The 25,642-nt window shown below is 42.1% G+C and overlaps 1 protein-coding gene across 3 annotated transcripts in view; it reads right to left on the bottom strand.

The window, feature by feature from the left end:
* Positions 1–25,642, bottom strand: part of LOC138787106 (uncharacterized) — an 82,628-nt gene that overhangs the window by 44,944 nt on the left and 12,042 nt on the right. For all 3 annotated transcript variants that reach the window (XM_069964247.1, XM_069964246.1, XM_069964245.1), the window contains exons 4-8: positions 15,385–15,464; positions 14,068–14,181; positions 10,227–10,288; positions 9,432–9,579; positions 4,264–4,433 (exon numbers count right to left, since the gene is read on the bottom strand). In XM_069964247.1, the coding sequence (XP_069820348.1) occupies positions 4,264–4,433; positions 9,432–9,579; positions 10,227–10,288; positions 14,068–14,181; positions 15,385–15,464 (574 nt within the window). The remainder of the gene's footprint in view (positions 1–4,263; positions 4,434–9,431; positions 9,580–10,226; positions 10,289–14,067; positions 14,182–15,384; positions 15,465–25,642) is intronic.

The raw sequence follows: 25,642 nt of genomic DNA, 5'->3' as shown, positions 1-25,642 counted from the left end.
CATAGCAATATGAGGTCTTTCACCCCGAAGAAGGTTGAGACACCATTAGAATCCATTAGAATCAATGAAGCCGCATCATAGAGGGGTTGGGATTCCTCCCATTGGGGGCGGGCCGGCCCCCCTCCAGTGCTTTAGCCTCAATGGGTGCCCGGGAATAGAACAGCGCCATACGCGGGAACCGGACAGCGGTTCAAAAAAAGGACTGCGGCACCGTCTTGTCGACACTGTTCTATCCATGTGAAAAACTTAAAGCAAATGTATTGCTGGTACATTTACTTTCATAAAATAATACATTGATTGTTGAAATGAGACCCGGGTGTTTTTTGGTCTAAATCAAAATGAGATTGTGTCTCATTTTGTCTCCGATATTGATAAATCTGGTTTAATCTCTTTGAATTACATTGGTTTGCAATATTATTTTTAAAGGGGGAACCTTTAAATACAGGTCCACGTGTAACTCTCTCATGAATTACCTAAAGTGGAGGGCAGGTACAATAAATCTGTCTATTACGCGTATCATCTGGGATCCTTGTAACAAAACGGAATCTTCCAAAGAAGACCATCCCTCTAATCATATTTATTATCTCTATCAAAGTGCCCATCACTAGTGCTTCAATCTATACAGCAGTATAACCCTATTACTATATCAATCAGTTACAGGATTAGAAGTAGCAAAGCTGAATAGTAGAAGGAGTTGAATAGGGCCCATCAGATACACAGCTTCCTCTATCCAGCAGTTACTTATTGAATCTATGGAGAAGTGATGTTCACTTCAGACTACAATGAGCTCTGAGTATGTTATTTGAACTTTTGATAAGTAATAATTTAATTCTTTATTGGAACATTATGTCCATTGTACCAAGTAAATCCATTTTATAAATGTGAGATTTCATTTAAAGTGTCAGTGTCGTTTAGATTTTTTTCTGCAGAAATCAATATTACAGGTGATTTTACGAAACTTTGTAATTGGGTTTATTAGCCAAAAAATGCATTTTATCATGAAAAAGCACTTCAAAGCTCTACCCCCTGTCTTAATGGTTGTCTATGGAGGGGGGAGGGAGATGATTCACAAAAACAGGACAAGAAAGAGTTAATTTACAGCTACATCACGGAGCTATCTCCTCTGAAGTCAGCACTGACCTCTCTGACCTCTGAATACCGGCTTCCACACAGGTCCCGCTGTGTAATCCTTTGTTCTCTGCTCTCTGTTGGTGACTAATCTCCCTCCTCCACCCTTCCCTCTCCATAGGTTACACAGGGCTCGACTGATGTAAAAGTGTCAAGATTTCCTGATAATGAGCAGTGAATAAGAGAGGGGGGGAATGATAATTGGAGAACTGGCCCATAGGAGTCGCAGCAAATCCATGACAATGATCATTGTGACTAGGTGCTGGCGCTTCAGTAAGGTCTGCTCACTGTTCCAGTTTATAGTCAGGCCAGTCCTCAGTTTAGAGTATTAACCTATCAAACAACTCATGGACATTGTGCAGCTTTGGATTTAGGAGAAAAATGGTCTATTTCTAGAAGCAGGCAGATTTAACAGATACTGGATTGTGTCTGAGGCAATTTTTACCCATCCATCTAGAAAAGCATTGGGGAGGTCAGACACTGTAACTAATCAAGAGGACCTGGCTTGAAACCTCCATTCTAGTTCATTCCAGTTCTACTTTATTAATTGGGTTTACGAGTTGCTGTGGTTTCCACTAAATGCTTCGACTTTTCAATAATATCACCCACAGCTGATCGTGAAAAATCTAGGTGGGAAGAAGCGTCATGATTAGAGATAAGCGAACCTCGAGCATGCTCGAGTTGATCCGAACCCGAACGTTCGGCATTTGATGTGGTGGCTGCTGAACTTGGATAAAGCCCTAAGGCTATGTGGAAAACTTGGATATAGCCATTGGCTGTATCCATGTTTTCCAGACAACCTTACAGCTTTATCCAAGTTCAGCAGCCCCAGCTAATCAAATACTGAACGTTCGGGTTCGGATCGACTCGAACCCGAACCCGGTTCGCTCATCTCTAGTCGTGATTGGAGACATTTGTATTCAAGCAAGCTCCGGTGGCTGAAGAAAAAGGATGCAGCCATAGGCCATAGGTTGTATCCATGTTTTCCAAGACTCCCTAGGGCTGCAGCCACCGGTATTTAAATGCTGAAGGACTGGATTGGAGCATGCTCTCTAATCGTGATCTGACTTGTTGCAGAAGTGGCATCCTAATAAAGTACCCTACTGGAGTGCAGAGTTCTTTAGAACGACCCATTCTGTCAGAAATGTTTGTAAAGGCTGCATTGGTACGTGCTGGATTGTATATGCCTGTGGCAATGGGACTAAATACAGAGGATAAAAGGTGTGTCCCAACACTTTAGGCCATATGGTGGGTATTAGGACTCTATTCATGACATTATATACAGACTCTTCCGTTTACTCTACACAAAAACCTAAGAACAAAGAAATTCTAGAAAGGCAGCAACAAGTAATAAGAGCTGAGTACAGTTGTTTAGGAGACATTTCATACATTTCTGTGAGTGAATGGTGACGTCTTCTGTCCCTCAGTGCTGGCTACATAATCTCACACTCTTGCCTGCCAGCTCTGGTTCCAGGATGTGGTTTTCTTTTGTAAACAAACACGTGAAAGCTCTTCAGACTTCACTGGATATGTCATGGGTGAGGCCACAATTACTGTACAGCGAGCGCCTGAAACATTCCCTAACAGCCCAGTCCAGCACACTGGTGACGTCTGTTGTGCACTTAACATCCTGACTGCACGGTAATGACAGGAGGAGTAAACACGCACTAGTGCCAAAGCCCCTCGCAGGTGACAGCAGGTGACCTGCTCATCTGCACAATGTGCCAAACCTTTAAGGAACATACATAAAGTTTTCCAGTCAGACTTTATGCAGAAGATACATGAGACTTTAAGATATCTAATGTGAGGTCGAGCAAATAAACATCAGATGTGCAAGTCGTTTACACAAAGAAAAGATGCAGACGTACGTTACGATGTATCCATAGCCTAACCTTAGATGTAAACATTGCTTCTTATGAAGTTCCTGATGGAGTAGGCTTCTGCTTTGTCGGCAAAGACAGACACAGCAATGGGTCCCTTTGCAAAGACAGTCAGTGTGGTAGCTACCATAGAGGCAGGGCAGGCAGCTGCTAAGGGGCCCGTGGGGGAGGGGGGCCCGGGGATGCACAGGGAAGATAAGAGCAGTCTTGTGTCCTTCTGCTTAACCCCTTGTGTATTACAGTGTGTAAGTGACCCAGTTTTAACTTACATGCTGCTACACAAAAAAGGGTTAAAAGGCAGAAGACAAGGAGATTTTTGCTTTACTGCTCTGATAAGCCCTGACCTCTGTTCTCAGGCTGCTGCAATCAAGTAGGAAAATGTGCAGAGCACAGATCTCCTTGTCTTCTGCTTTTTTGTGTTGCAGCATGTAAGTGAAACATTGGGTCACTTACACACAGCAGTAAATAAGGGGTTAAGCAGAAGGTAGTCTGCTTCTGCACCTATGTATTTAATCAGAAGGGATCCTAATGGGCCCCTTATAGTTAAATAAAGTGGACTGAAAGAGCAAGATTGGCTCTATGCTCTCCCAGTCACTTTTGTAGCTTCTGTCTCTGTCCACAAGAGATTTTTATTTTTGGTCATATCACCGAGCCTATATACATATATATATGCATATCTATATATGTCTGCATATCTTACTATGGGGCCCCGTGAATCCTAGCTACGCCCCTGAGGACAGTATATAGCATCCCTTTATGACTTTCCCAAACCGGTGATCAGATCAACGAAGATTATTGTTGCGTCACAAAATTGGACTTTTATACTAGTGCAGCTAGGTAGGGAGGACACTTCCTTACTGGATATACATGGTACTAGAGATATGAATAACACCTGTCCAGGATACGTGACCTTTCCTTTCATGCAGTTACACATAGCCTGTTGCACTGGTTTAACCAGTGGACCATAATTTCCAGCAATTCTTGCCCTTTAGAAAAACAGCTGACTGTTTATTAGAATAAAGTCTCTGGTGTGACTGACACATCCATGGTGGTCAATGTTTTGTCTCAGTTACCAAATCATGTTGTGCGTTACACACGTGTTCAATCAAGCATGTCTGTGGACAGTGAGAGCAATGGGGGAGCAGGAGGAAGGTACAGGCACTATGGCTGAATGGCAGCATAATGTTAAATACCAGCATAATGTACAATAAATTAATTGCAACGTGAAATATATCATTGCAATGTTCCAGCTTACCTTGAGAGAATCTTTGCAGTGCTGAAAAAGTTGTCTAAAGCCTACATCCGTGATGTTCTGAGTGTCATCGTGACAGCGATATAGTGATAGTGACTCTGGGTGATGACGTCCTATACTAAGCAGACAGGAATCCTTTAAGGAATGGCAGTTTGTTACCTTTATCACTTTCCCTAAAGGAAGGAAAATAAGAATACATAGAAATTCATTTCCTGAGGAAGTATAACTTATCAAGTGTAATAACCTTTAGGGTGGTATTACACGGGCCGATGGGGGCCCGATAATACCTGTAAACGAGCAGTGATCTGCTAGATCGTCGCTCGTTTACTGGGCCTATTACACGGCCCGATAATCGTTTAACAAGGGCTGCATGGACATTGTTACAGATGTCCTTGCAGCCCTTGTTTAAACTACATACATTACCTATCCACACTCCAGGGCTGCTTCTGCGTTCCGCTTCTCCACAGGTCCCGCGTGTTCTAGCTTCAGAGTAGCCTGTCAGCTGACAGGCCACTCAGCCAATCACAGGCCGGGGCTACCGTGGGCCGATTCGGCCGATTATCATTTAGTGTAATAGTACCCTTACATTATTATTATTGTTATTATTCTGTTGTTGATATATTTGTGCCTTCCCTGCTGCTTTCTAGCAGTCACAGCAGAAGCCGGCAGTCTTTAGAGCTCCCCAGGGGAGCTGCGGTTACCTAGGCTTTCCAATGCTATATCAGCCTGTTGTCACTTTTATAATACAGAGGGGGGGGGGGTGTTTTTTAAACAACTTGAGACTAAGGCTGCATTCACACGTTCCGGGAAGTTGTCCGTGCTCACGGATCCGTGCGCACTGACAATTTTACAGCCCACTGCTTTCTATGGGGCTATTCAGATGTTCCGTGATTTCACGGATCCGTGATCCGTTCCGTTAAAAAATAGGACATGTCATTACTCGGAACGGATGCCCGGAAAGGATTCCCCTTAGAAATCAATGAGATCCGTGTTTTTCACGGATGTGACATCCGTGTTCATCCGTGAAAAACACGGATGTGATGTAATCAATGTCATTTAAAATGCTGTAAGACAGATCTGTGAAAAAAACGGACACGGATACAAAACGGATGCAAAACGGACTGTTTTGCACGGATCACGGAGGTTGCTGCCGGAACACAATCACGGACCGGGAAAATCACTGAACGTGTGAATGCAGCCTAAGTCTTACATACTTATTTTCATTATAAGTGCTTTACAAAAGAAGGAAATAAAAAAGCAAGGCGAAAAAAGTTGCCCCTCCCTGACACCTATTTATAAGTAGTAACAGTTTCCCAGTAACTTTATTATAATGGTGGAAATTGATAAATGTATCTGTGCCAAGAATCCAACTTTTTCAGCCATCGGTAATCAAATGTTGAGACTTCTAGTTTGGGCAGACTTGAGCATGCTTGAGTTGTGCTAATTCCTAGTTGCTATATATCTGAATAATAAGATACATTTTCTTATGTCTCAGAATTGATAAATCTGGACCATTGAGTATTTGCCGGAGCTGTGGCCTGCCTGGTCAGACTGAGGATCGGCCATCAATGTATAATGCCAGGAAAACCCTTAGAAAGATGCGCCAGACTGAGACACTGTTATAAATCTAGATGCATTCTTAAGCTGGCCATACACCTCAGACTAAAGTTAGCCAAATCTGTTGTCTGTATATGGCAGCCTCCGCAGAGCACCAGGCCGATTTGGGCAGATATCACGCCATGTAATAAAGAGAACATACAGCAACTGAGTGAGCAATCTTTCGCTGATCAGCTGATTGATGCTTTTCAACATGTTTAAAATTCATTGGCTCTGTGTAATAGCTGATGCACCTCAGATGAAAGGGGTACTCATTGTTTAGAAAATAATACAGATGATTCTTACTTCTCCATGTTCCCCTGGTGTCCTCCTGTCATGTCTCTGCGTCCCCGCTGACTGCGACACCACTGACACTTCCAAACCAGTCTCTTCAAGGACAGCCCACTCAGCCAATCACTGGCCTTGACACTGTCCTGTCTCAGTCAGTGTTTGGCTGTCATGTAGGGACAGGATCAGAAATGTCAGTGGCGGCAGCAGTCAATGGGGGACGCAGAGACATGGCACTACAGTTTTTATGCAAAAACAGCTGAAAAAAATATTTCCCCCCTCTCTTGTCTCCAGTTCAGATGTGGTTTGCATTTAAGCTCCATTTACTTCAATGGAACTGAGTTTCAAACCCCAGGAATCCACCTGAACCTAGAATGAAACCAATGGGACGGCCAGATGTTCAAGCGGGAGCGCGGAATCCGCGGCAAGTTATCCGCGTGATTTCCGTATTGTGCAAGGGCCCTATAACTAGTGTAAATTGCCTCCAGCAACCAGTCACGGCTCAGCTTTCAGCTCTGGTGAAATGCAAACTGAGTTGTGATTGGTTGTCATGAGCAGTTAACGAACGATAATCGTACGTGTAAACGCAGCGAACGATCAAACGACGAATGAGAAATCGTTCATTTTGATCTTTCAACATGTTATCAAATCGTCGTTCGTCGTTTACAAAAAAATTTGCAGATAGTTCCGTGTAAACAGTCGTTCGCCGATTTAACCAATGTGTGAGATAGGCTTAAGCAACCCCAAATGATCGCAAAACGATTTTCCGTACGATATAATGTACCGTCTAAACGCTGATCGTTATGAAAAGAAAATCGTTACTCCAACATCGTTAATCGTACGATCGGGCCAATTATCGTTACGTGTAAACGCACCTTAACACTAGTTTCTTGATAAATCTGAACCATCGTGCCTCTGTATTATGTCCCCTATTAGCCTTTATTAGCATATCAGGATAATCTAACCGTCTGACAGATTCCCTTTAAGGATGCATTCACACGTACAGGATCCGCAGAAGATTTGATGCTGGGTTCAGTGATTCAGATCAAATCTGCTGTGGATCTGCTGCGGATCCGCACAATCAAGTCCGCTACGATATGGTGTGTGTTAGGCTACCCCTACTCTTCAAAAAAAAGTCTTACTGGCATTTTCCGACAAAAAAAACCCCCAAACAACTATTTTACTGTGTGTGATTAGGATTTTTATCTATTCTCTCCGATTTTATAATAATCAGAAATGGCACTTGCTGCTTCTAGGTCTTATCCCATTCATTGATTTCTTTCATTAAATCTTAGAGGTTTTCCATCGGCTCTTTGGTCTGCATTCCAAGGACGTGTTATAGAAGAGCTAGCTGCAGAAATCCCATGCATCACACTGTAGACTTACCGCACACTGTTTGTCCTGTGACACTTTGTTCTTTTGTCTACGTTTCAGTTTAGGAAGAAATATTTGTCGTTTTTATTGCTAAGCAACCAGTCTAAACATTACGAGCATGTCTACCTGACGGGCACCAGGAATTCTAGCACTAAGACTGCATGTCACAGACATTTTATTCGGAAAGCAGGTGATCAGTGACAGACTAATATTTGTACTGGACTTTGCAATAGGAGTAACTCAGTGTAAGGTGATATCTCTAAGAATATACAAGTTGAATACAACCTTAGCCCATGTTCACACATGGAAAATCAGCGTCCGTTCTGTGACACCGCAGTGCTGCTGTCAATTAGCCATAGCAGATAATGTAAAGTACGGCCAGGAGCCGTACTTTACATTATCTGCACAGTCTATTTCGTTCTATTCATTGAACAGTGACATGGAATACATAGGGGTTAATGCGATCAGCTTGCAACTTGCAACAACGCCCATTGCTTAATTAAAAAGTACATTGTGTGAATGTGGCCTTACGGGAAATTTAATGTACACAGCTTCGGCAATCACTGACCTACATAGCTGCCGATCTTTGGACAGTCTTTTCTAGGTTTGTACCATTCATTAAATGGCTTAGTTTTATGTGCATTAGGCTACAAGCCATTTAATGATGATATACCCTCTTTCTGTTAAGCCAAACCCCCTTGCTGAATGAAGCACAAAACTGTTTTAAAGTCCAATGTGGGGCACCGTTGTATGTGGTGATGTCACAGAGTGTATGGCACCCTAAGAGTGGTGATAAGAATAGTTAGTGTCAGTATCAGCAGCTGCCAGTCACCTACAGAAAATGCACCAGATGCAAAGGTAACCCCTGCCATTGGTGTTTTGTTCACTTTAAAGCTCTGTAGCGGATGACATTACCTGGGTAATATCAAAGTCAAGATATGTTAATGAACTGGTAAGTCTCCTATGGCCCTAGCTCATGCAATGATGTTATTGGAGTGATGAAGCCATAGAGGATATGGGGAATGTCAATAATATTTACTAATTTTACCCCTTTTAGAAACCCGAAAATAGTAGTAATGTCATAGGTAGTGACACGGTTGGTTGCTATACAGCTTCACCAACTGCATCCAGAAGTAGAGGTCGGCCAAACAAAGATGTAACTTTGTCGTGGTCATATAGCTGTTGACATCATTGAGGGATTTTGAAGGTCCACACGCTGGGGGGGTCCTGTATCTCGGCCCTTTTTGGGAGAGAAGTGTTTCATACAATAAGCAAATTTAATCTCGCCTTGTGTGTAAATGTGGCTGACAAAGGCAACAAAGATTCCTCACACCTTGTGCAGAGGAGCAGTGGATCTGTTGCCCATCGCAACCAATCAGATTGCTTCTTTCATTTTTGAAAAGATATTTGAAAAAAAAATAACGCTGGATTCTGATTGGTTGCTATGAACAACATATCCATTGCCCTTTAATGTCTTGGTATTTCAGGGCTATGGAATGCTGCTAATATCAGCTACTACATCGATAAAAATAACCACACCATGTACTAATATCACTAAGCAATGGCCTTAAATCAGACATGGTTAAGAATGTTTACTTTAGAGCTTGTACGGAAGACATGATCATTGATTATTAATCTATTAGCTAGATTAGAGTTTGTTTTCCAAATGAACGGACTAAATATAACCATGTAAACATCTCTCGGGCTGAGAATTAGTCAGCTGCGCTCAGATGACGGTTGTTTTCATTCTCTAACCAAACTCTTAAAAAAGAAACCTGATTTCTCATCCAACATTGGTAATTACCCCTTAATACAAAAAAATTAATGTTTCCCACTAATATAGACACGAATACACATCCACAATAAGGCTGGGGCAATGTCTGACAGCTAGAACTACAATCAATATTACTTACATAAACTGTCATCGTTGGCGATGTATCTGAATCTCTGGCACACTTGAGCAACCTTCGAGAGATCTCCATGGGATAGTAGGTTGAAAATATAAATCCACAGTTCATCTGGGAGAAGAAGCCATATAGAACCATTTTCTTCTTTCCACATCTGCCCAGGAAAACCCAAATTAATGGTCATTATAATATTAAACAAGGCCACAAATAGCATGTAGGGATATGTTTACATAATACTTCTTTGAAGCATAAAACAGCCATAAACGGCATGGATATAATTTGCTCCATAACCACTCTCATTGCTGGGAGCCAAAGCAGTAGGCTGCCAGTTATTGGGGGCCAAGGAACATGGCAGACTTGGGTGTCTCTCAGTTCTAGTTAACAATAGGACATCTATACTACGACATCTATACTACATGGGTCTAAAATAGAGATGATCAAACCTCGAAGGCACTTGGGTTTGTCTGAACCTGAGCGTGCAGCATACGATAACCAGTGGCTGAAGAATTTGGATGCAACATATGCCACCCAACCAAGTTCAGGTGAACCCAAGGGTGCTTGAGGTTCGCTCATCTCTAGTCTGGGCCCAGATTCACAAGATTATTAATGTGGCAACCGAAAAAAAAGAAAATCAGCAGTAGTTATAGAAGTAAAATTTCTATACTTCCAATATGTAAGAGCAGCAATAAAAGTAGGTACTATCACACAAGAAACTATAAATTACAATATAGTCAAATGTATATAATTTTTATTTATATTCTATTTAAAGATACCGTACATCAATTTTATTAATCCACTTACCCTTTGCTGATTTTGCTGGGATCTCTCCCATTTATCTTTGCAAAGTTGTTCACTGACTGCCCCTGAAAAATATATAAAGCAGAATTTGTGTTGTTCAATCATATATTATAACTAGCAAGTGCCAAGTGAATCTCCCAGGGCATAGCGATGATATGGAATGCCAGAATGCAATCCCACTGCTCCTTGCTACTCAAGGTGCTCAGTCTGGAGAACACCAAGAACAAAGTATATACATCACAATACTGCATATAAACATGCTACTAATAAAATGTATTTAAAGGGAAACTATCAGCAGGTTCGTATGCACGGTAGCCGCTTACCTCCTTTAACTCCCATGGCTCTTCTCATCCTGATAAGTCCCACCGTGTTTTGAGAAACTAAATATGCAAATTAGCTCCACTGGAGCACTGGGGGCAGTCTTGGCCCCCAAAATCACCGTTCGGCCTGCCTGCCACCTCTGATGCTTACGCCTACTAATGCATACTCCAGCCTGCCTGATTATGCATACAAATAAGTAGGAGTGAGTATCAGGAGGAGGGCTTAACAGTGCTCTGGCGGACCGAGGAATGCCCCCAGTGTTCCAATTGAGCTAATTTGCATATTTTGTACAATTTCATTTCTCAAAAAAAGCTGAACTTATGAGGATCAGAAGAGCTGCACTGGTAGGAGAAGGTAAGCGGCTACCGGGAACTATCAGCAGGTTTGTATGCTTGTTTCCCTTTAACAGTTCATCTAAAGGGGACATAATATATTTTTTTACATAATGTTTACCTTACTTACAAGGTACTATGCAGTGTCCTAGAACCCTATTTTCTACTGCTATATGTGTATATATGTTGGGCAGCAATTCCTTTGTCTTTATTACAGATCTAAGGGGTTAACCTGTGGATAAAGGATGTAAACTACATTCCCTAATCGTCTGGCCTACTTCGGATGTCCTGCTGGTCCAATTTTCAGTGTTTCTGAGAGCCAGGTTATAGCTTGCACAACCACTAGTGGTGTGACTACCTCATGAGGGATCCAAGCCTGTCCACGCTGAGGGAGTCATCTTCAAGAATTTCAAGTTCTGCAATTCTGCAGTACTTCAGTCTCAAGTTAGCAGTTCGAGAACCTTCCTTTTTGCTGATGTGTTTCCCTACAAGTCGCCAAGTTTTAAGGCTAAAACTAATGGTTGGCTCCTCACAGTGATTCACCTAGGGCCTGTACTCCTGCTCGATGGATTTCTTCTCACCGTAAGGGTTTTTTCTTTCTCAAGTCTTCTAAGTAAACACAACTGAATCCAAGGTTTTTAGAACGGGCTTACTACCCTCTATGTAGTCCGTCCTCTCTCTAAAGTCAAGTCTATCTAAAGTCACCCACCTAAGAGATCTTTCAAGCCCTAATTCAGTAAAACCTTAGTATACCTGCTTGGCGTGCTTTTAATTACAGTTATTTTATATATGTTCCAATACATTTTTACGTTTTGCTGGAGATGTGGATTGCACATTTGTTCTTCTGATTGATTGCACCGGGTAACGGCCCGGGTACTTTCCATGTGCTCCATCCCAGGATTCTACTGGTGTGTATAGGACAAGGGTGAGCTGACTGACACGCTCTTCATGTAGGAACTATACCTGCTTGCGCTGTGATTTTATGTATTCTTAAGGGAAATACTGACAGACCTATTCTCAAGCTAAGAACACACGTTATGAACAGTGACTTTGTATTTCTACTGAACAGTTACTTTAAGACACTGTCTCAAGCTCTACATTCTACAATTGTCCCTGAATCTCCATGTTAAAAGGAGAACTATCAGCAGGTTCATGCAGACAAACGTGCTGATAGCTCCCTTTCCTCCTCTTCCTGTCGCTGCTCCTACAATGCGTTCCTCGTGCTCCTAGCATACTTATTTACATATATCTTAAGGATTACAGTTCTTGAAAATGGCGGGACTTACAAGAATGGGAGGAGCGACGATGGGAAGAGGAGGTAAAGGGCTACTGGGAGCTGTTAGCAGGTTCAATTGCACAGCCTACTAATAGTTTCCCTTTAAGTTATACCATAGGAGGAGGTATTAGGAACACTTAAACAGGTGTGTTTGGGAACCTAGGTATAGCTAACATACCACCAGGGGCGGAACTACCGCCGTAGCCCCGTGGCCTGGGCCCCCAGAGCTTACTGCCTACAACACCCGGTGGCCGAGCGGGCCTCCCGGGTGTTCAGTGTTCTGATTGACAGCGCAAGAAGCCATAGGCTTCCCGCCCTGTCAATCACTCTTGTGACCGCAAGCAGCATTTGCTTGCGATCACAAGAGTGTTGCCCCCGCCCCCGACAGATCAGCAGCTTCCAGGCGAAGTCCCGGGCAGCGACATCACTGAGGTTAGTGTGCGTTGCGGCGGCTGGGACTTCCGGTACAGGAAGTGACGCGCACCCTGTACCGGAAGTCCAAGCCGCTGCGGCGCACACTGAGCTCAGTGGTGGCGCTGCCCGGGACTTCGCCTGGAAGCTGCTGATCTGTCGGGTGCAGATGAAGATAGAAGAAGAGACCTGCGACTGACGGGGGATCGTGTGGTTAGGTGAGTTGTGAGTTTTTTTATTTTTATCAGAGGGGAACACTGGGGGCTGTATATATATGGGGGATGCACAGCACTAGGGGCTGTATATATATATATATATATATATATATATATATATGGGGGATGCACAATACTGGGGGCTGTATATATATATGGGAGAGGCACAGCACTGTGGGCTGTATATATGGGGGAGGGACAGCACTGGGGGCTATATATATGGGGGAGGGACAACACTGGGGGCTATATGGGGGAGGCTCAACACTGGGGGCTATATATATGGGGAGGGACAACACTTGGGGCTATATATATATATGGGGGAGGGACAACACTTGGGGCTATATATATGGGGAGGGACAACACTGGGGGCCATTTGTAAGGGGAACAACACAGGGGGCAATCTATAAGGAGGACGTCACAGAGGAGGCATCTATAAGGGTAACTACATTACGGGATGTATATAATAGGGCATGCGCAGAGGGGGGGTATTTATTTTAGTGGACTAAACAGGGGGGTCATCTATGAGGGGACTACACAGAGGGAGCCATATACTACAGGGCAGGGATAGGGAACCTTGGCTCTCCAGCTGTTTAAACACTACAGCTTTAGCTTTGACTGTCTACACATGATGGGAGTTGTAGTTTTGCAACAGCTGGAGAGCCGAGGTTCCCTACCCCTGGTATAGGGGATGCACAGAGGTTGTCATCTACTATAAACACAGAGGGGCTCTCTACTATAGTAGATGCACACAGGGCCATCTATGTGGAAGACTGAACAAGGGACTATCTATAAGGAGCCAGGGCTACCCACTGAAAGAGGGCTTAAAGGGGCCAAAACAGATGTGCAGTGTGTATAGAGATGAGGATGGTGCCAGAGTGAGGAGCCTAATATGTCTGTCTGGCAGATTCTGTGGATTTGTGGCTCGAAGAAGTTCTCATAAGGGCCCAGGACAGATGGAGAAGAAGATGAAAAGGGAAGAACTCCGATCAGAGGAGAAGTCCCCTGTGAGTCACTAAATATATTTGCACTGTAATTTATATGTAGTACAGACCCTGTGTAGAGGTGTGTGTAGAGGTGGGTGTGTTGACGGCATAGTGGTCGGTTGAGGGGGGGGGGCATAATTAAAAGTTTGCTATGGGGCCCAGCCATTTCTAGTTACGCCCCTGCATACCACACAAGACTGCAGCGCCAATAGCTCCTGCATATAATACCTGCAGCCCCGGCTTACCACAACTACTTATCTTATTACAGAGGGAAATGCTATGGTTTAAGCAATGGTGAACACTTACAAGCATTACATGTCTTCATATATGCCACAGCTTCATTCTTGTATTCCTTAAAATTTTTATTGCAATCATTTTCTCCAGAGATTAATCTTTTCGTTTCATTGGCTGCATTGATTTCTGTAAGAAATGTTATTTACATATATTACTAAAACTGATTATTATTACATTATACATATGGCAGAGTATATTCCATAATAAAGATGCACCTACCTACATAGATGTGCGTATATATATTTACTATTAATAATTATTTCATAGTGATGCTATGGGGCCCAGGAATATGATGGACCATTATAACTTGATTCCACATTCAATTTACAAAGCCAGGTAGTGTTGATGTGCTGTGTATGCAATGGGCTGGGCGATCTAACCAGAGTGGGCATAAAAAAGGTGTTTCTAAATTACCATAAGGCAGCTGCTGTATTAGCGATGGGCATGCACTGACTGGCTGCTAGTCAGAAAAAGGAGGGCACATTACAAGTGAGAGTGCATGCACAACCCAGAAAATATATAATAACTAGGGATGTGAATGACCCGTGCATGTTTGAGTCGAATTGTTCAGCATTTGAATGCGGAATCAAATGCAAAGGGATCCGAATCAAGCATGCTCGGGTTGTGCTGATCTCTAATAATAACTATGCAAAAGAAAACAAGCCTGGACAGAAAATAAAAACCTGCACATCAATGATACCTTAAAATAAAAAAAATCTTTATTAATGACTAACACAATTAAAAACAAAAAAAAGCTCTATATAGAAAAACAAACAAAAGAGGGTGATCCGATAGCAACCCCCCTAATGTGAGATCTGACTGTCCGACCCCTGGGAAGCCCTCAATCCTGGTCACCTACTCTGAAGGGAATTGCAGCACTGCTCCATTCAAGTAAACTGAGACAGTGGCATTTCCCTTCACTATCGGAGACCAGGGTACTGCTGTGCAGGGAAAAATGTGAAGGAGCTAAAGTGCGCACCCTTAGGGTCCATTTACACAGAAAGATTACCTGACACCATGAACTTTCCAGGAGCAAGGTGAGCTGATCCACCCTGTTTTGTTTTCTAATTATCTGACAGATTATCTGCCAAAGATTTGAAGCCAAAGCCAGGAATGGATTTGAAAAGAAGAGAAATCTCAGGCTTTCCTTTATGAGCTGATCTCTGTTTATAGTCTGTTTCTGGCTTTGGCTTCAAATCTTTGGCAGATAATCTTTCTGTGTAAATGGTACCTTAATCTCAGAATTTATAGGATACAAATATTTCCTTTTAATACCGTAAACTGAACTACCACCGTATCCATATAATGAACATATTTTTTTATACAAACCTGTGGGTTTTCCATCCTGTAGCTCATCTTTATTGTTTCGGAGGTCAGCTGAAGATGGTCTTTGAATATTATGCTTAGACCTGTAGAGAAGAGTAATAAAATTGAGTATACTATAGTACAGTCATGGCCAAAAATTTGAGAATGGCACAAATATTATATTTTCACATGATCTGCTGCCCTCTGGTTTTTATGTGTGTTTGTCAGATGTTTTTATCACATACAGAAATATAATTGCAATCATATTATGAGTAACAAAAGCTTATATTGACAGTTAGAATGAGTTAATGCAGCAAGTCAATATTTGCAGTGTTGACCCTTCTTCTTCAGGACCTCTACAATTCTCCCTGGCATGCTCTCAATCAACTTCTGGACCAAATCCTGACTGATAGCAGTCCATTCTTGCACAATCAATGCTTGCATTATGTCAGAATTTGTTGGTTTTTGTTTGTCCACCCGTCTCTTGATGATTGACCACAAGTTCTCAATGGGATTAAGATCTGGGGAGTTTCCAGGCCATGGACCCAAAATCTCTATGTTTTGTTCCGTGAGCCATTTAGTTATCACCTTTGCTTTATGGCAAGGTGCTCCATCATGCTGGAAAAGGCATTGTTAATCGCCAAACTGTTCTTGGACGGTTGGGAGAAGTTGCTCTTGGAGGACATTCTGGTACCATTCTTTATTCATGGCTGTGTTTTTAGGCAAGACTGTGAGAGCCAATTCCCTTGGCTGAGAAGCAACCCCACACATGAATGGTTTCAGGATGCTTTACAGTTGGCATGAGACAAGACTGGTGGTAGCGCTCACCTCGTCTTCTCCGAATAAGCTGTTTTCCAGATGTCCCAAACAATCGGAAAGGGGATTCATCAGAGAAAATGACTTTACCCCAGTCCTCAGCAGTCCACTCCCTGTACCTTTTGCAGAATATCAGTCTGTTCCTGATGTTTTTTCTGGGGAGAAATGGCTTCTTTGCTGCCCTCCTTGAGACCAGGCCTTGCTCCAAGAGTCTCTGCCTCACAGTGCATGCAGATGCACTCACACCTGCCTGCTGCCATTCCTGAGCAAGCTCTGCACTGCTGGTAGCCCGATCCCGCAGCTGAAACACTTTTAAGAGACGGTCCTAGCGCTTGCTGGTCTTTCTTGAATGCCCTGGAGCCTTTTTGGCAACAATGGAACCTCTCTCCTTGAAGTTCTTGATGATACGATAGATTGTTGACTGAGGTGCAATCTTTCTAGCTGCCATACTCTTCCCTGTTATGCCATTTTTGTGCAGTGCAATGATGACTGCACGTGTTTCTTTAGGGATAACCATGGTTAACAGAAGAGAAACAATGATGCCAAGCACCAGCCTCCTTTTAAAGTGTCCAGTGGTGTCATTCTTACTTAATCATGACAAATAGATCTCCAGCCCTGTCCTCATCAACACCCACACATGTGCTAATGGAGCAATCACTGAAACGATGTTAGCTGGTCCTTTTAAGGCAGGGCTGCAATGATGTTGAAATGCGTTTTGGGGGATAAAATTCATATTCTAGGCAAATATTGACTTTGCAAGTAATTGCTGTTAAGTTGATCACTCTTTATAACATTGTGGAGTATATGCAAATTGCCATTTTAAAAACTGAAGCAGTAGACTTTGTAAAAATTAATATTTGTATGATTCTCAAAACTTTTGGCCATGATAGTATACCCCAGCCACTTTGTCATTTATGCAGACCCCCCGGCTGTCTGCCTTCACATGTATCTCTGTACAAAAATGTATTTATTTATATACTATAGTTACCATTATGTGCAGGAAGAACTTGCTGTTGGTGTGGGTTGTACAATGTGTACTGTACATATTGTGGTGATGTACAGATTTGAAGGCATGCTCTGTGACCTTTGTGCCTGTGCAGAGCTCATCCTACAGGGAGGGGAAGGCTGAGCCTGTCTAATTGGTAAGGGCCTTATTGCACACAGAGATATGTGACAGAATTTTGAGCCAAAGCCAGGAAATTACTATAAACAGAGAACAGATCATGAAGAGATTTCTCCTCCTTTCAAATCCATTCCTGGCTTTGGCTTAAAAAATCTGTCTGCTAAGCGGTCAGATATCTGTGTGTGTAAAAAGACCCTTAAATCTGTCTAATTTGTCTTTCCAGCAGATTCCTTCTTAGCACAGACAGGAAGTCTCAGCTTAGTTTTAGGCCTATAGACAACTACCAAATCTCCCTCACAATCCATTTTCCAATAATTCCATAATGTGGTAAAAAAGGGAACATAGGGAGACATTTACATTCACAGGGAGAAGGCACAGATTCGATGGGTGGCTAAGGCGCAGCAAGGCGGGAAGAAGGTGTGACTTCCCTCCGTGCCTCATTTATCGCTCGCAGGTGTAAATCATGATCCAAATCTACATCTGCTGGTATGCTGGGTGCATGCTCCTCTTGAATTTAGTCGGGGGAAAGGGTGCGGGGGTGTATGAGCAGGGGCGTAGCTAGGATTCACGAGGCCCCATAGCAAAAAAAATTGTGAGGGCCCCCCTCTCCTACACACAACACAAAGCACTGGAGAGCACAAGGAGCGCTCTGCTTTACTGCTAGTGCACTGATAACCCTTGACCTCTGCACAGAGCTCTGCAAGTTTTTCTTCTTGATTGTGGCAGCACCAACAGAGGTCAGATAGGTCAAGGGTTATCAGTGCAATGCAGCAGAGATCTCATTGTCTTTTGCTTGTTAACCCTTTTTTGTGTTGCAGCATGTAAGTAGACATTGTGTAAATGGATCCTAAGGCAGGCTGATAAAAAAAGCTGGAATACTGATTTGTATGTCTAACACTGAAGGCCACATGAGTGACCATTACAGTTATCATTATCATTCCTTTTTTAATTTGGATTCATTGTCTCAGTTGCCCCTAGCAACCAATCAGATTCCACCTTTCATTTTCCAAAGAGTCTATGAGGAATGAAAGGTGGAATCTGATTGGTTTACACCATGTTTGATAAATCTCCCCCATTGAATTTAATGCATTGATGGTAAAGCAGTCCATGTGCATGAATGGCTATATTAGTAATCTGCTGCATTTATTATATGCTCCCATACAGATGGAGGGATTGTGTTGTTTCAGCCTAATACATATGAATATATAATTTGGCTATAGTATATATAAGAATGAGGTTTTCTCTTTTGTCTATGATGTGCTATTCATGTTTAAACCAACATTATCTCCAAGGCATTGCTAATTGTAATATGTTGAAATTTGGCCAAGGACAGACCATTAAGATGGCTGGGGTTTTCTTTTTACCAGTGGAACTGGTACATTTTATATAACCTATTATTTGCTACTATAACTGTATGTGTCTTACCAAAAAAAGAGAGAGGGGCCTAAATAGTGCGGTCTAAGCGCACTCAAAACTATCCAACACCAAAAACAAAAAACAGAATGCAAGACCAATGTAAATATAGATATTTTTTATTTTTATTTGTATATCAAAAAGAGAAATCATTTAAAAAATACATAATGGGGGGGCAGAAGCTAATACAAATCCCCATATCAACGGTGGATCAAAGAGTTGTATATATAAGACGCTATATCAAAAGGTAAGAAAGAATGAACAACCTACATATACAAACATATATACTGGGCACTGGGTTGATACTGCATATAGCAAATAAATAACTCCCACAGTGGGTATAAGGCAGAGAAACATATAAAGAAACCATAAACACATAGTAAATGTTACCCATACATGTCCTTAGTATATATGTCCACCGTGGGTGTACGGTGAGGTGGACATATATACTAAGGACATGTATGGGTAACATTTACTATGTGTTTATGGTTTCTTTATATGTTTCTCTGCCTTATACCCACTGTGGGAGTTATTTATTTGCTATATGCAGTATCAACCCAGTGCCCAGTATATATGTTTGTATATGTAGGTTGTTCATTCTTTCTTACCTTTTGATATAGCGTCTTATATATACAACTCTTTGATCCACCGTTGATATGGGGATTTGTATTAGCTTCTGCCCCCCCATTATGTATTTTTAAATGATTTCTCTTTTTGATATACAAATAAAAATAAAAAATATCTATATTTACATTGGTCTTGCATTCTGTTTTTTGTTTTTGGTATAACTGTATGTGTGTAAACAGCGAGCCATCTGCTAGACACCACTGAGGACCAGACAACAATGTCGCCAATGATACAAATATGGGATGGAATGGTATGACCCTTATTTGTAGGTTAGCTTTGCATTTCATGCTTTGTTAGCATATTTAATCAATGTTATCATAGTGGTTCTAGTGGTAGTATACGTAATTTCCAGTATTTGCCATATCCAGATGTCCCCATAATTACATACTTGTCACACTAAAAGGATTCTGATTATGTAAATAAAATATTACACAAGGTAATATAATGAAACATAAGACACGCTTTTTGGATTATCACTGGTTTTATTTACTTGTGTCACAAAGTAAGTGACCACATTTACCTAATAAATGGTTGCAGATGAGCACAACCCCCAGAGGGGCAGAAAGCAGATGCTGTAAAGCCTGACAGCCATAACTATGGAAGGAGGATAGAAACGCACTGGAGCTCTACATCAAGTTTTCAGTGGACCCTATTGGTTACTCACTTTAGTCCTGCTCTCTGAATTATCTCTGTTCTGTGTATTATTACTGTGGTGTCACATTTGTGTTAAGACATCATTTTGTGCATGTTGATATCTACCCCTGTGCTTTGATGTCACTGTGTGCATTATATTATGACACTGATGCGTGCAAGGATGCTGTAACATCCCTGTTACAGCACAAAAGAAATCACAATGCATCCGAAAATAGATCTGTTGTTGCATACATATATTACATAAAAAGTCTACATAAAAAGCACATAAAAAGTATTTAAAATCATGTAAAATTCATTGATATACAGTGTACAATATAGAGCCAATGTTGTAATGCCTTGACAATTTAGAAAAAGATGTATGGCCCAGAGTGGAGACCACAATAAATATAGGCTTTCATGCTTTGAACTCTGATGGCTGTCAGGGTTGACAGGGGCCCTTTTCCAGGTTTTGATATGAGGTCCTGTCTGTGATCATAGAGCTATGGACATGTAAGGGCGGTATTGCAGAGCACAATGCACTGGGGAAGTGAGCGCCACCCTGACTGCTCAGAGCTTACTTCCTCCTCATTACCCACATGCACAGACAGCGAGTAAGAAGCAGCAGGGGGACTCCCAAACGATCCTTAGATCGTTCAGGTGGCCCATTGAAGTCAGTGGAGGTCTCCTGCCACCACTCCTACTACACGGAGGGATGCACAACAGACCACCGCTTTCAACCTTGTGTTCTTTTGACATGTTAAAAGATCACGATCAGTTGACATAGTCCATGTCTTGCCTTTCAACATGTGCTTTTACACTGAATAATTATGGGCCTGAACGGTACGTAATTGGCCAAGTAAGGCCAATAATTATTCAGTGTAATAGGGCCTTAAGTATTGCTTCAGTTGTTACGCCACATGCATTTTTGGCATTACAAACAACATTCTACAAGGTGGAATATTTTTACAGCAACTTGATACATTTGCTAATGCAGCGATCTCACATTTCACAGCTATAATAATGGGCTATTGTGATCAGTGGTAATACTTTTTTACACTGTATGGGGGCACAGACATTCATACTTGTAACCAGGGGCGTAACTAGAAATGTCTGGGCCCCATGGAAAACTTTGACTGACCACTTAGCTGTCAAATCTAGTCATAACTGCAAATGCTCATCAGTAATGCTTACAGTAAAAGGGACATTTGCAGAACCCCAGAGGCCCCCTTGGCCACCTGGTGCTCCAAATGATGACAGCTCAGGGGGCTCAGCGTATTGCAGGAGCAGGCACTGGGGCCCCCTGATGTGGTAGGCCACATAGCAGCCTCTATGGCTGCTACAATGGTAGTTACGCCCCTGCTTGTAACAGTCAGAAAAAGCTGCATGGAGCCAAAAGCAGTGGCCTAACCTTACATAGTGTCATGTCTATTGATTCCAGCAATTGCCAGAGATCACAGTAGTCAGAGCTATGTTGAATTGACCAAAATCAGCTGATAAGTCCATTATGTAAAATATCTTATTACTATCGGAAATATTGCTACAACAGGGGCTCAAATCTATGGAAGTCTCTTCAAAATGATCACTCATTATCATGTTCCTGACATGTCAGCAGATGTCTGTCTCATTCACTTAAACACTAAAGAAACTTTGGTGCTCACACAAGTGCCGCAGCCTCTTCAAACAGCTGGTCAGCAGGGGTGCCAGTCTGATATTCATGGCCCATCTGGACACAGGTCATCAATTAAAAAAAAAACGTACAACTTACTTGCCATGACAAGTGACAGTGACTCACATTACATAAAATGGCATCCAGACTTACTACCTTCAAACGAAACTCTAGAAAGCATTAAACATGGAATGCTAATTTGTTTTAGATGTTTTAGGATATAAATTTAGTAATTATTCCTAAACAAATGCTGCATAAGGCCCCTTTAACACGTCCGTGGCCGTTTTTGTGGTCAGGAAACTCTGATCAGGGAGCCTTACAGGAGGCTATAGGAAACCATCAGTGTTTCCTGACCGTAAAAATGGAGGAGAGAAAAAACAACATACTCACCTGCTGCATGGCTCCCTTCCAGCTTCTTCCTCTGTCTCCCAGCTTTGCGAGCGCACAAGTGACATCACTTGTGTACCACTGTTGGGGACAGAGTGGCTGCTTGTGGCAGGAGGTATAATGCTGCCTCTGGCTAGGAGAGTGATTGACTGGGCCGCATTTACCTGTATGCACTCCTGATTTGGAGCTGTGTGGAATTTTTTTATGCCCCCACACGGTTCTATGGGGCATCTATGCCGGAATTCCAAACAAATTTAGTACATGTACTATCATTTCTGGGCCTATATTCCGGCACACAGACCTTTCAGGAAAAATCAAGAAGGGTGCCTGTGCACAATAGAACCCTTTGGGTCAGGAAGGCTGCTCATATGTCCCGATAAGAAATACTGAAAAGATAGATTTTCCTGACATGTGAAGGGGGCCTAAAGCTTTTGTCCAAGTGACATTGAAAATAAAGGAGTATTACATAAAAAGCTGCCAGGAATGTTTAGTGTTTGCTCGAGAATACTCTGTTCTACTTGACTCTGTGATTGCTCTGTACTTACAAAGGACTTGTAGCTCTTCGGTAATTGTAACTATAGGGATGGTCTTCAGAGTCAATCATAGTACTGTGAGGCAGCTAAACTCGGTTTTATATCAGCATTATACAAGTGTTCTTCTTCACCTCCAGATTATGCTTCTTTCTTATACAAACACCAATCTAATCTGCACAAGTATTACAAAGATGATTTATGAGCAGTCTCATAGAAACATAGAAAAATACCACCTGGTCCATCTAGTCAGCCCCCATATTATTTTTTCTTAGGATAGATTTATTTTGTTGTTGATTTTATATGCAGTATGCCCTCGGCTTTCAGGCTGTCGCTTTTGCACTCCGCTCCAGGTGCCTTGAAAAGCTGGATGCAGTCCTGGGAAACCCGCCAAATTTACTAAGGGCAATAGGACACATTAATAAATCTGTAGTAAATCTGCCCACTTCAAAAGTGCTGTAGACTGGGGCATTCAGAGGATTGTCTCTGTTCTCAGAACCGGCAGGAGTCCCTGTGGTCCGACCCTCAGCAATCAACTTTATATCCCCAATCCATAGTCCAAAGGTGTTTGTGACTAAAAAGTCATACATGTACTGTATGTGTCAGCAAATACTTGATAACAAATGGTTCTCCCTTTATCTTCATTCTCTGGATCATGCTGCTGTGTAGCATTGCATCAGACATAGTGTGTCCCTACCCAATTTCTAACATAATGACTATGAGTCCTTCCTTATTGTAACACAAAGAGGGCTTTCCATAAAAAAATTTATAAGGAGGCACTCACCATAAAAACTTTTCTTTATTTATTCATCTTCATTAAAATAGTTCAGAGTGTGTAGCAGTTGGCGGGGACGCCGCTTAGTAGCTGACAGTGTAACAGCCGTTTCCCACGCACATGCGCGCTTCTTTAGACACCCTCCTCACACAGGGTGTCTGAGGAAGCACGCATGCACGCGGGAAACGGCTGTTTCCCCGCCGACTGCTACACGCTCGGTTTTAATGAAGATGAATAAATAAAGAAAAGCTTTAACGGTGAGTGTCTCCTTACACTCTTTTTTTATGGAATGTTACACCCCCAAACAACTTCTGCTACATTACCGGTTTACACAGGATGCAATATATGGTTAATTAGAGCCAGTCCGCTGCTCCTATATTGGTAGACAAACAGGGCTTTGCTCCCTAGATCACCACATAATGTAGTCAATCAGTAGATGGAGCTTAGGGGGCGCAAGACCTTACAAAATCTGTAAGCCAAAAGAAGGAAGTCTGATACTGGATATCCACCAATCAGCCATAACACTAAAAGGTGAATGGGGAGCTATTTTGGGTAGCAAGTGCACAGTTCTTGAAGTTGATTGTTGGATGTAGGATAAGTAGAGAAGTCTAAAACAGCAGATCTTGTGGTGTGTACATCTTATGCAGTGATTAGTACCTACCAGCAATAGGGTCATGGTCACTTATGGCTTATTAATGCATAGGACGAGCAATGGCTAGTCTTTCAGGTCTGATTCCACAGACAAGCTATAGCTGACAAAGCTTTATATGGGGCTGTATAGCTGCAAACAAGTCACAGTACCCATGCCCCTGTTCACTGCCAAAAGACCCTATAATGAGCGTGGGAGCATTTGGAGTGGAAGATGGAGCAATGAAAGAAAGTGGCGGCCTGATCTGATGAACCACATTTTGTTTAGTTCATGTGGATGGCCAGGTGGGCGTACATTGTTTCTTCTTTATGGACGAATTGGCACTAAATGGGAAGACAAGACGAAGTGGTGCTCTGGACAATGTTCTCCTAGGCAACGTTAGCTCCTTGTATTTATCTTATGTGACCTATCTAAACATTGCTGGAGACTAAGTATACCCCTTCGCGACAACAGTATTTACTAATGACGGTGGCCTTATTCAGTAACTGATATGTCCTACTGCCATACTGCAAAACATGTTCAGGAATGGCTTGAGGAACATAACAAAGAGTCAAAAGCGCTAACTTGGTCTCCAAATTTCCAGGACCTTAATCAGTTTATGTGCAGTGCTGGAAAACAAGGCTTATCCATGGGGGCCCTCCTTATGTTAAAGATCTGCTTATGTCTTGTAACCAATATCACAGGATACCTTCAGACATCTTGTGAAGTCCATGCCTTGACAGGTCAGAGCTGTTCTGGTGGCATATGGGGGTCCTACACAATTTTAGCATGTGATTTTTAGTTTTATTGTTATGGCTGACCAGTGTGTAGCAGATGCTTATAGCAGACTAATATTATCCAGCACAGTTGAGGAATGTTGTCATGCCCAAAACTGTACCAAAACATTTTAAACTAACCTTAAAAATTGACAAGTTGTTGTGTAAAATTAGTTTACATGGTGGCTAAGCTGAACAATGACTCATTGGGGACATCTAGTGTTTTTTTTCTGACCTACATAAAAGTCATCATAAAAACATCAAGCTACTATCAAAAAAAACAAACTACTATACAAGTATGCAGCATTGGGTAAAGAATACACACTCATAGACGCTGCCAGTAAATTCTCCAAGGATTCCAGAAGAATCTCCAGAATACAGTAGGTAGGCTTATATAGTATTACACAATATAAATAATAAAAGCAATAACGCATTTTGGGGGGCTGCACCCTCTTCTTTAGCTTGAGTGCCTCCTTTGCTTATTTTTGAATGTTTCCATTGATGGGTGTCAGAACTGGTAGTCCCTGGTTGGTTCCTCTACAGCATAGCAGCCTTCTCCGTTCCAATGCTACTGTAACTCAGTAGGGGATGCATACATTCATCAAAATAGGTTATTTAATTGACTTCAATGCAATGCACGGACGTCTAAATGGACGTTTTTTGCAAGCAGTGGGCGTTATTTTTCAGATGTTCACACACAATTTTACTATTAAATTCCATGGACTTTTCAATTAAAGGAACACTCAAACGCCAATCAGTCCACCTGAACTAGAATAATGTACCAACAGCTGTCATTGCACTGGCGGCCAAACAGTGAAATGACGGACGTCATGTTTTCAAAAACAGAGAGAAAAAATGTAGTGGGAACATAGCTTCTAAGTAATCCCCATAGGAATCATCTATTTGGG

Source organism: Dendropsophus ebraccatus, chromosome 3 (assembly GCF_027789765.1).
Source record: "Dendropsophus ebraccatus isolate aDenEbr1 chromosome 3, aDenEbr1.pat, whole genome shotgun sequence".
Classification (NCBI taxonomy): Eukaryota; Metazoa; Chordata; class Amphibia; order Anura; family Hylidae; genus Dendropsophus; species Dendropsophus ebraccatus.
This window is presented reverse-complemented; position numbering and strand designations above follow the sequence as displayed.